General features: G+C 42.6%; 1 protein-coding gene across 1 annotated transcript in view; it reads right to left on the bottom strand.

Annotated features, from left to right (window-relative positions):
* Positions 1–678: 678 nt before the first annotated feature.
* Positions 679–11,377, bottom strand: part of CD226 (CD226 molecule) — an 89,083-nt gene continuing 78,384 nt past the window's right edge. The window contains exons 5-7 of the mRNA XM_010855212.1: positions 9,167–9,269; positions 3,847–3,904; positions 679–1,517 (exon numbers count right to left, since the gene is read on the bottom strand). Coding sequence (XP_010853514.1) covers positions 1,404–1,517; positions 3,847–3,904; positions 9,167–9,269 — 275 coding nt within the window. The 3' untranslated portion in view covers positions 679–1,403. The remainder of the gene's footprint in view (positions 1,518–3,846; positions 3,905–9,166; positions 9,270–11,377) is intronic.

The following is an 11,377-nucleotide window of genomic DNA, read 5'->3' as shown; positions in this document are numbered from 1 at the left end:
CAGTTTCCATAATTCACAGAATAATTGCACTATTTGGTGTGCATGGTATTTAAAGATAAAACCACAACATATCCACTGTCTTGCTAAAACTGTAAATTACAGCTTAAGAATCTAGACAATGTGAGGATTTGCTTTGGGTTCATTTCAGATTATCATGCCAAGTCTCCAACTTTGAAACCTAAATGAATCTTTGAGATGAGTCTTTTAGAAATAAGGATCTTTTAAAGATGAGTAATAAGGGCATGAGACAGGAATGATCACTGTTTTGCCATTACCAAACCACTGTGGTTTCAAGGTGACCATGACCGTTACTGAGTTTCACAAATACTTTTCATTGTTGCTTCCATCTAGAATTTGGACAACAACAGGCATGGTCTAATTGCTCTGAGAGTCATATCATGAGGCCAAACTGGGTACCTGTCAAAGCTTTGAGGCAAAAAAAAGTTTTTCTGTACCTTCCTACTCTTTGATCCCTTTTCCTCCTTCCTTACACCCTCCTCAGCCTCTTCCCCTCTCCTTCCCAGTAATGGACTTGGGCCCCACTCCTACACAGCTCTAGCAAGCCCTTAACTGACTTAGCCCATCCACCCTTTCTGGCCGTGTTGTTGTTATTGTTGCTCCGTCACTAAGGCATGTCCGACTCCTTGTGACCCCATGGACTACAGCACACTAGGCTCCTCTGTCCTCAACTTTCTCCCAGAGTTTGCTCAAATTCATGTCTACTGGGTCAGTGATGCAATCTAACCATCTTAACCTCTGTTGCCCTCCTTGCCTTTTGTCTTCAATCTTTCCCAGCATCAGGGTCTTTTCCAGTGAGTCAGCTCTTCCCATCAGGTGCCCAAAGTAGTGGAGCTTCAGCTTCAGCATCAGTCCTTCCAATTGATATTCAGGGTTGATTTCCTTTCTGGCCATGATGACTGCTTAACAATGGACAAGTCATCGAATGTGCTTGCTCTCTACCAGGCAGAAACAAGGATTATGACTTGCTGAGAGTTGTCGGCAGTCATCTTGGAAACACAAGCGGAAAGCCTGAAGGGGAGTGAGGCTAACATCAAGGGAAGTAGATCCGATGCTGTGAAAGGGGATCCAGAAACTGTCTTTTGTCCATTCTTAATTCTGGACATAATCTTTAAGCCCTGGAAAATAACCCTTCCCTGAAGCTTGATCTTCCCTGGATTGTCCCATTACACGATTCAATGTTTCCTTTCATGTAAAAGCTAATTACAGTCAGGTTTTCTAAAACATATCTGTTAAGAATGCTCTCTATGGTTAGGCAGTATTTTTCTTGTCGAATGAAATAAATTTGGTCAACCAATATCCAAGGTAGACATTAAATAGTGGGAAGAAATTGTATGACAATCCATTTACATAATAGTTATCATTTACATTCTCCCATGATGGGCTTAGACTCTAGCCCTTGGTCCAAGACAGAAGACCGGGTGGTTGACATAAATGTCCTCTCCTGCACCACCTGCCAGTGGATTGGGAGGGAAGGGATTTCTGTAGTTGTTGGTTGCCTAGAAAGATAAACACAGAGGATGTTAATAATTCACTGCATTTCAGCACTTAATCAAGACACTCAAAACAAATTTCTCCTCAATTCAACCATAATATAGGTCAAATTTCTATTACAATTAATTTCATAAAACATTCTCTTCATTGCATGGACTTTCCACGAGAAAATCACATTCTTGATCTCATGACTCTGAGATACAACAGAGACTAGTCTTGATTATCACTTGATATAGAGGGATATAAATTACCTCTTTAGATGTAAAATTCTCTCTCCTGATGTTACGCTATTTCAAAGAGAACAATAATTCGCATTTTTATATGGAAGGTCTAGTACAGTATTTTCCCATAGTGGATAACCATTAATTTCTGTTGAACGGATGAATTACTAAATACATGTTTTTAAAGTACACCATGTCCTGGCTTAGGAATAAGCAACTGAACACAACTTAAAAATTACAAAAGCAAGAGGACATTCACTTTCAAGACGATGTTTTACAATCATTAATCTTCTCTAGCTAATCAAGTCACTTTGACCACATGTATGCATGTGTGTGACAGAAGATACAGAGGCATAAGTGAGAGCAGGGAGAGAGAGCAGGGGACAGAAATGAAGGGAAGAGGAGGAGGAGAGAGAGGCCTTTTGGTGAGTAGTGAGTAGCTTGAAAATTTAGAGTGGTATTGGTGTTTGCACAAAGAAAGTAAAAGTAAAGTTCAAGTGGTATTGCTATCTACTCAATTTGTCTTTTTTAAAAGAGCCCCCAAAGAATCAAGGAAGTCTAACTTTGACAGACCAGCTGACTAACTTTCTAATTGCCACTCAAAATATTAAAAAGCCTGCAAAAGCCTGGAAGCGTTGAATATCTAGGGCAGGAAGTTGCAAAGCGCCTTTCCTCCCCTGGAATTCAGAGCAATAAGTGTACCTTTGCATTGGCTTGAGTGGACAACAGCTAAGGACAGAGAAGAGACCCAAAAATTGTATGTGACAGAACAAAGCCAGACTTCTCCAGCCTTTGCACTTGGTGCCCAGAAGCAAACCATGAGTTATTGAGGAAGACAAAAATTTGTTTTGCAAAGAGTAACTCCTTAATAGAAGAAGAAAGCTAAACTGAGAGATTATTAAGAAGTCTGAAGCACACACACTGGATTGTCAGAAGCTTTTTAGAACTGGATGTTTTGGCCATGTAGCATTCAAGTGCAAATAATTTAATTGAAGAGAAATGGATGTAATTTTAGATAACACTCGGGGAAATGTTTTATTGTAAGATTTTGTAAACAGAAAAATGTGCATTAGAGGGAATATTTGACCTACAGTGGAGACAATGAGTGAGCACGGAAATAAGCATACATCTTATCTGCAAACCCAGAAACCTCCTCTTTCAATTAAACATGAAGGGGCAGGAGCAGGTAGAAAGACAATGTCACGGTTAACCCGTGTCCTGCCCAGCAGAAGGGTCTCTAGCTTCATAATCTGGACATCAATTAATTAATCAATTAATCCAAATATCATTTCAGTAATGAATATCCTGTATTGCATCCTTTTATGTGCTTGCTATGCGTTAGTTTAAATTAATTTAACCCTCACAAAAACCTCAAGACACAGAATATCGTCATGCCCTGCACCGGGTCAGAGAGCATCTCCCCCAAATGTAAGTACTTCCTAGACCTTCATTAATGTGACCTTATGTGGAAATAGGGTTGCTTCAGTTGTCACTGGTTAAGATGAGGTCATACTGAAGAACCATGGGCCCTTAGCTCAATATCACTGGTGCCCTTAAAAGAAACGGAGAAGAGACACAGACATTCACGTGTGCATGCGGAAAAACGCCATGTGAAGACAGAGGAAGAGGTTTGGGCAATGTGTCGACAAGCTGCAGATTGCTGATAGCCGCGGAAACGGAGAGAGAAGCATGGAGCAGAGCCTCGTGCCAAAAAGGACTCGACCCTGCGGAGACCTTGATTCTAGATTTAAGCCCTCAAGAACTGTGAGAGAACAGGATTCTCTTGTTTCTAGTCACCCACTTTGTGGTAATTTTGTCGTTGCAGGCCTCCAATGGCGGTAGCTAAACGTGCAATGTTGACTATTAAGTGTAATTGCTCCTTTATTTATATGGATGTAAAACAGTGTCCAAGGGTATTAATCATAGGAGACTAAATCAGAAAAGAACTGCTTCATCAAATAGCTGAGACTTGAACAACAGGCGACTGTGTGGTTAGGTTATTGAGAATAAAAAAGAAGCTTGCAAGCTGCAAAATGAACTGACTTGACAAGACACTCAGGATGCACAAAAGAGTTGGGGGGGAGAGGGGAGTAACTATTCTGAGAACACTTACCCTATTCTGTGTGATCCAGACGTCTTTAAATAGGCCTCTTTTCTGTTGCCTTTTCTTTCTGGGAATACATGTACAAAAGAGAAATTAAGAATGACATGTCAGCACTAGCAGTATTTCTTCTTTTTTTTTCCAAAGATTTTTTTTGATGTAGACCATTTTTAAAGTCCTCATTGAATGTGTTACAATACTGCTTCTGTTTTAAGTTTTGGTTTTTTGCCACAAGGCATGTGGGTCTCAGCTCCCCGACCAGGGACTGAACCTGTGCCCCCTGCATTGGAAGGAGAAGTCTTAACCACTGGACCACCAGGGATGTCCCAGCACTCTCATGATTTCAAACGCTCTATACCTCACCTGCACCCCAACCCTTACTGATTAAGCTGAAGTTGTTCATGGCTGCTTTATATGCAGTCACTCAAAATTCCATTGACCTAAATTTTTCCATTTTCCCTACATTCTCCAATGTGCTCACAAATGGCAAAGGCAGCTAAATGGATATCCAGTAGTGTAGCTTAGTAATTAATTAAAGGGAGTTTACTAAAGAATGCTGCAGAGTGGGTTGTTACATATATGACTGACAACCTTCTCCAAATAATTTCAGACATTTCCCACAATTAAAAGTTCCTTTTAAATGCCCACAGTGTAACTTCTTGGATGACAATGACAAAAGAACTAAGCTTTACAGACTCTTTCAGGCACTTCACTAAACCATCTGTATTGCTTTGCTTGCTGAGCCCCTTCAGGTGCGTCCCACTTTTTGCAACCTTATGGACCGTAGCCCGCCAGGCTCCTCTGTCCATGGGAGTCTCCAGGCAAGAATACTGCAGTGGGTTGCCACGTCCTTCTCCAGGGGATCTTCCTGACTCAGGGATCAAACTCTTTTCACAAGTGAGGAAATATATGCAGATCCATGACCTTTGATTCATTGTTAAATTATCATTCACAAGGCTTGTTATATCATAATATAGAGTTAACTTTCCAAGTAGGTCCAAATATATATATATGTGTGTGTGTGTGTGTGTGTGTGTGTGTGTATGTGTGTATACATGTGTAAAGAAATATATTTTAACATAAGCCTTAGTGTATACAATGTGATGAAAGAAAAGAGAACATGATTTCTTTTCTTTCAGTTTTATTGAGATATAACTGACATGGAGCACTGTATGGGCTTTCCTGGCGGCTCAGCAGCAAAGAATCTGCCTGCCAATACAGGAGACGTGGGTTCAATCCCTGTGTCAGGAAGATCCCCTGGAAAAGGAAAGGGGGCCTGGTGCCCAGGGGCTTCTGGGTGTGTGCCAGGCATGAAGGAAGGATTTCGTTTCCTCCAGGCACCCTGTGATGTATTATGGCTCCTCTCCAGGTCAATGCATCTGAAGCTGAAGCTGCAGGATTAGTTTAAACGTTTGCTAAAACAGAGTTCAGAAGGTCATTGTCAGGTCCTTGGGTCATTTTTCAAGACGTTTCTATTCTAAGCAATGACCACAAACCGATACTAGCGACAGGGTAGAAAAGAGGACCCAATTTTTGCTTTGTGGTTTTGGCCATGATCGTGCATTCAGGTCCACTAATCTTCTTTTTATCACATTTAACCAAGTAGAACAATATATTCTACAGTTCCATTTAGCTATTCACGTAAAAGTGATGCATTCTCATGACTCAAAATCCATCCTGTCTGACACCTGTGACCCTCCCGAGACCTGCCTGTCGCTCAGTCTCTCTCCGCTGTGTTTCCCGTGTTCCCATGCGCTCTAGCTGTCACGTTGGCCCTCAGCACATTTTTATGAACCAAGGTGAAGCAGGGGAGAAACCCTCACTGCCACTAACAACCTGGCTTCCGCACCTCGATTTGCTTATTTCTGACCAGGGATCGACTGGAGGGCAGCCCGCCATGCAGAGAAAGGGACATCGACAGTTTCATGTTTCAACTTAATTAGGCAAATGCTTGTGGACCATCCATTGTTTGGAAAGATTAGCACTAAATGCCATCAAGCACAAAGAAATGAATAAAACACAACCCCTGCCATTATGAATAGCAGGGAAGACAAGCGAGGAGGAAATGATTAAACTACAAAGCAGGCTGAGAGGTGTGGAGGGTGAGAGGCGCAATGGGACTCTGGATGGTGACCTCACGTCTGCTTGCAGGAGGGGGAATGCAGGGCAGCCCCCCAGAGGGGACATGCTCCCCACACCAAGAACATCCACAGGACTGAGGCTAAATCTGGGGGAACCAGCATTTTGGTGGCATCACAGAGGGGAAGAGTCGGGTGTGTTCACAGAATAAAAGTTGTATTTCAATACAACTGGTCAATATCAGGAGAGTAAGTAAAGTAGAAAATATGAATGAATATTAGATTGAAAGAAAGTGAAGTCGCTCAGGCATGTCCAACTCTTTGTGGCCCCATGGAGTGTAGGCTACCAGGCTCCTCCATCCATGGGATTTTCCAGGCAAGAATACTAGAGTGGGTTGCCATTTCCTCTTTCAGGGGATCTTCCCAACCCAGGGATCAAACCCTGGGCTCCAGCATTGCAGGCAGACACTTTACCATCTGAGCCACCAGGGAAGTTCCTGAATATTAGATTGAGATTAGATTAATCAGGCTGAACAGAGGGTACCTGTGACACAAGGTTAATGAGTTTAGCATTATTCTGGTGGCAGTGGAAACATAAACAGTCTTTAAACAGGGAGACAAGGTGGTCAGTCTAACTTTTAGAGAGGAACCAGGAAACATCAGATGAGTTAGAAGGAGAGAGATACCTGGGAGCAGGCAAGCAAGTTGGAGGGATCTCAGATGGCAGGTGAGCAGTGAGGGCCGCCTTTGGAGAGCTGCAGGCTGGGGGCGTGGCAACAAGATGGAGAAACCTACGGGAAACCCTACCAATAAGCACACATGAGTGTGTGTGTGTGTGTGTGTGTGTGTACATTAATATTACTGGGGGAGAGGAGTGGAGATGGATGTAGATATTCACTCAACAAACATATAATAAATGGTTACAATGTGTCAGACTTTCAAAAAGCAGACACCAAAAGTTTGGTTCCTTCTTTCCCTGAGACTTAAATGCAAGGGGTGGGATTGGGAGTGGGAGGGAAGCTGAAAGAGAGGGGATATGAATACATTGACAACATCCATTAGATCATCATTGAAAAAGCAAGAGAGTTCCAGAAAAACATCTACTTTATTGACCATGCCAAAGCCTTTGACAGTGTGGATCACAACAAACTATGGAAAATTCTGAAAGAGATGGGGATACCAGACCACCTGACCTACCTCCTGAGAAATCTATATGCAGGTCAAGAAGCAATAGTTAGAAATGGACATGGAACAACAGACTGGTTCCAAATCAGGAAGGAAGTATGTCAAGACTATATTGTCACCCTGCTTATTTAACTTATACACAGAGTACATCATGAGATACGCTGGGCTGGATGAAGCACAAGCTGGAATCAAGATTGAGGGGAAAAATATCAATAACCTCAGATATGCAGATGATACCACCCTTATGGCAGAAAGTGAAGAGGAACTAAAAAGCCTCTTGATGAAAGTGAAAGAGGAGAGTGAAAAACTTGGCTTAAAACTCAACATTCAGAAAACGAAGATCATGGCGTCTGGTCCCATCACTTCATGGGAAATAGATGGGAAACAATGGAAACAGTGACAGGCTTTATTTTGGGGGGCTCCAAAATCACTGCAGATGGCAACTGCAGCCATGAACTTAAAAGATGCTTGCTCCTTGGAAGAAAAGTTATGACCAACCTAGACAGCTTATTAAAAAGCAGAGACATTACTTTGCCAACAAAGGTCTGTCTAATCAAAGCTATGGTTTTTCCAGTGGTCATGTATGGATGTGAGAGTTGGACTGTGAAGAAAGCTGAGTGCCGAAGAATTGATGCTTTTGAACTATGGTGTTGGAGAAGACCCTTAAGAGTACCTTGGACCACAAGGGGATCCCAACAGTCCATCCTAAAGGAAATCAGTCCTGAATATTCATTGGAAGGACTGATGCTAAAGCTGAAACTCCAATACTTTGGCCACCTGATGCGAAGAACTGATTCATTGGAAAGGACCCTGATGCTGGGAAAGATTGAAGGCAGGAGGAGAAGGGAACGACAGAGGATGAGATGGTTGGATGGCATCACCGACTCAATGGACATGAGTTTGAGCAAGCTCCGGGAGTTGGTGATGGACAGGGAGGGCATTCTGCAGTCCATGGAGTTGCAAAGAGTCAGACACAACTGAGCAACTGAACTGAACTGAATACATACACAAGTAACTGATTCAGGTTGTCTCATGGCAGAAACCAGCACAACATGGTAAAGCGATTATCCAGTTAAAAATAACTCAGGAAATAAATTAACACATTAGTTAGAATCACGAGTTATAAGGAATGATTCCAACCCAATGTGACTACAAATAAGATTGCCACAAATACCTAGACTGGTGAGTCGATGAATGTGGGGCAGCTAGGAGGGAAGGGTCAACCAAGAACACCCTAGAAAATTCCCAAGAGTGTCACAGACAATAAAAGGTAGGAGACTTTAGAAGAGGCAAGGTGGCCCCCTGCTCTCTCTAGGGTAGCCCCTCCCAACTCCTTTCTTCTCAATAATCTGTAATAAAGGCACCTACATTACTTGTTTCAGACATTATATAACCATTTAAAATCACACTGTTTGCTTATTAGAATGCGCATGCCATTACATCTCATTCACTGTGGTCAGAATAAATAAATAAATGAAGGTGTTGGGGGTTCCCAGGTGGTGCAGTGATAAAGAACCTGCCTACCAATGCTGGAGACACAAGAGATGCAGGATAGATCCCTGGGTCAGGAAGATCCCCTGGAGGAGGAAATGGCAACCCTCTCCAATGTTCTTGCCTGGAGAACCCCATAGACAGAGGAACCTAGCGGGCTACAGTCCCTGGGGTAGCAAAGAGTTGGACATGACTGAGCATACATGTAATGAGTGTTCAGCCCTGGTTTTGGCCTCTGAATCCACCCCTCCCCGACCCCTCTGTCACACACACACACCTCGCCCCCCCATCTGCCAGCCTTTTGTGTTTGCAGGAGGAAGAAGACAGATATAGCTGCAGACAGGCAGTTGAACCTGTGGATGAGGGGGCGGACTGCCCACTCCTCCTAATTCTGAGATGAACTGCTCTAGCCTTCTCCTCTAACACCCCCACAGCCCCTGCTCCTCCTCTACCTTTAAGAACAGCATTCAAAGGACGTGGCCTCAGTACATGAGTCCTAAGACAGCTCAGCCAGCTGCTGGGTCATTAATAGAGAAACTCGAGCATCAGAATTACTCAGGAGGAGCTGCAGTACTCACCTCTTGTAAGTAATGACAGTGATGGTGGTAATTAGGATAACCAATAGGAACAGAAGAACTGCCCCACCAGCCACAAAGGGGATGTATGAGTTCTTGGTTTCACCTAGGAGGAAAAAAAATAAATAAATTATAGGAGGAATTAGGAACTCAGCTAAAGCTAGAATAGAGAGGAAGTTGGGAAAATTTTTAAAGTGTACATTAATCATCACAGAATAACAATGTATGTAAAACAAAGAATCCAATTTAAAAAACATAGGATGAGTAGGGGGAAAAGATTTCTTCTTTCAGAGTCTCCTAAATATCTCTGACTCCTCACAGATTTTCCTTACTTCCTTGATCTAATAGTCGGTTTGACACCTTAAGAAGAATAAGAATAGAAAGCATTTATTCACGGTAGGTAGCACTTCATTCTAATGAACTCCCAATCAGAAACACAAAATCTTTAGTAGGAAAAAAAAAACTATCAAACTAGTATATAAATGAAGATTACTGCTGGGACTTCCCTGGTGATCTAACGGTTAAGACTTTGCCTTCCACTACAAGGGATGCAGATTCAATGCCTAGTCAGTGAACTAAGATTCCACATGCTTTACAGCCAAAAACCCAAAATATAAAACAGAAGCAATACTGTAACAGATTCAATAAAGACTTTCTAAATGGTCCACGTTAAAAAAAAAAAATCTTTTTTAAAAAATGAAGATTACTCCTTAGTTCTGATAATAATAAGTACATCACAACAGTATGTAACTTTGATATCTGTAAGTGGAATTTTGCTTAAGAAATACTGGCTACTTAATGGTAGTTTAGGATAAAAATAATCAAGAAAAGTATGTTACTTTTCCAACTCAGGTATTAACTGGACAGACCAGCGATCGGGGTAAAAGGAAAATCTGAAATTTTCACACTGATTCTTTCACTATTTAGCTATTTGACCTCCAGCAAATTCCTAACCTTCTCTGCCAGCCTTCCTCCAACTGTCAAGTGATGCCAACACTCCTAATTACATCACGGAATTGGGATAAGAGTCTAATGAGGCAATATTCAAATGAGCAATATTTGCTCCCCTCTGGACTGAGATCCTGTGAGATCAGAGACCATCTTATCTTTCAGATGTCCTCCTGCCCACAGCACACCTCACCCACCACCACCCACAGAGCTCCTTGCAAGAAGATATCAGAATGTGTTGTCGATGGAAGTGGGATTGAACGGAAACCAAGGTGCTGTCTTTATGCCCATCTCTCTTTAGATGGCAAATTTTCCAGGCCCTCCTCCTGCAGAAAAGGGGCAGCTATGGCAGAGACCAACACAACTGCCCATCCTCTTGAAACTGAGATTTAATTTCCTGATTCCCAGGCTGTCTGGAATCCCATGGCAACCTGAAAACCATGCTTTTCACAGCAGTCTTCCCAATCTCTCATTCAGATGATTTCTTCCTTCCTGACTCACTATTTAGCTGAGATTTTTTTTCATGTCAGTTCAGTTCAGTCCCTCAGTCGTGTCCGACTCTTTGCGACCCCACAAATTGCAGCACTCCAGGCCTCCCTGTCCATCACCAACTCCCGGAGTTCACTCAGACTCATGTCCATCGAGTGGGGGATGCCATCCAGCCATCTCATCCTCTGTCGTCCCTTTCTCCTCCCGCCCCCAATCCCTCCCAGCATCAGAGTCTTTTCCAATGACTCAACTCTTCGCATGAGGTGGCCAAAGTACTGGAGTTTCAGCTTTAGCATCATTCCTTCCAAAGAACACCCAGGACTGATCTCCTTTACAATGGACTGGTTGGATCTCCTTGCAGTCCAAGGGACTCTCAAGAGTCTTCTCCAACACCACAGTTCAAAAGCATCAATTCTTCGGCACTCAGCTGTCTTCACAGTCCAGCTCTCACATCCATACATGACCACTGGAAAAATGATAGCCTTGACTAGACAGACCTTTGTTGGCAAAGTAATATCTCTGCTTTTGAATATGCTATCTAGGTTGGTCATAACTTTCCTTCCAAAGAGTAAGCGTCTTTTAATTTTATGGCTGCAATCACCATCTGCAGTGATTTTGCAGCCCAAAAAAATAAAGTCTCTCACTGTTTCCACTGTTTCCCCATCTATTTCCCATGAAGTGATGGGACCGGATGCCATGATCTTTGTTTTCTGAATGTTGAGCTTTAAGCCAACTTTTTCACTCTCCTCTTTCCCTTTCATCAAGAGGCTTTTAGTT

Source organism: Bison bison, unplaced genomic scaffold (assembly GCF_000754665.1).
Source record: "Bison bison bison isolate TAMUID 2011002044 unplaced genomic scaffold, Bison_UMD1.0 scf7180017864360, whole genome shotgun sequence".
NCBI classification, from domain to species: domain Eukaryota; kingdom Metazoa; phylum Chordata; class Mammalia; order Artiodactyla; family Bovidae; genus Bison; species Bison bison.
Note: the sequence above shows the minus strand (reverse complement) of the source record. Positions and strands in the feature narration are given on the sequence as shown.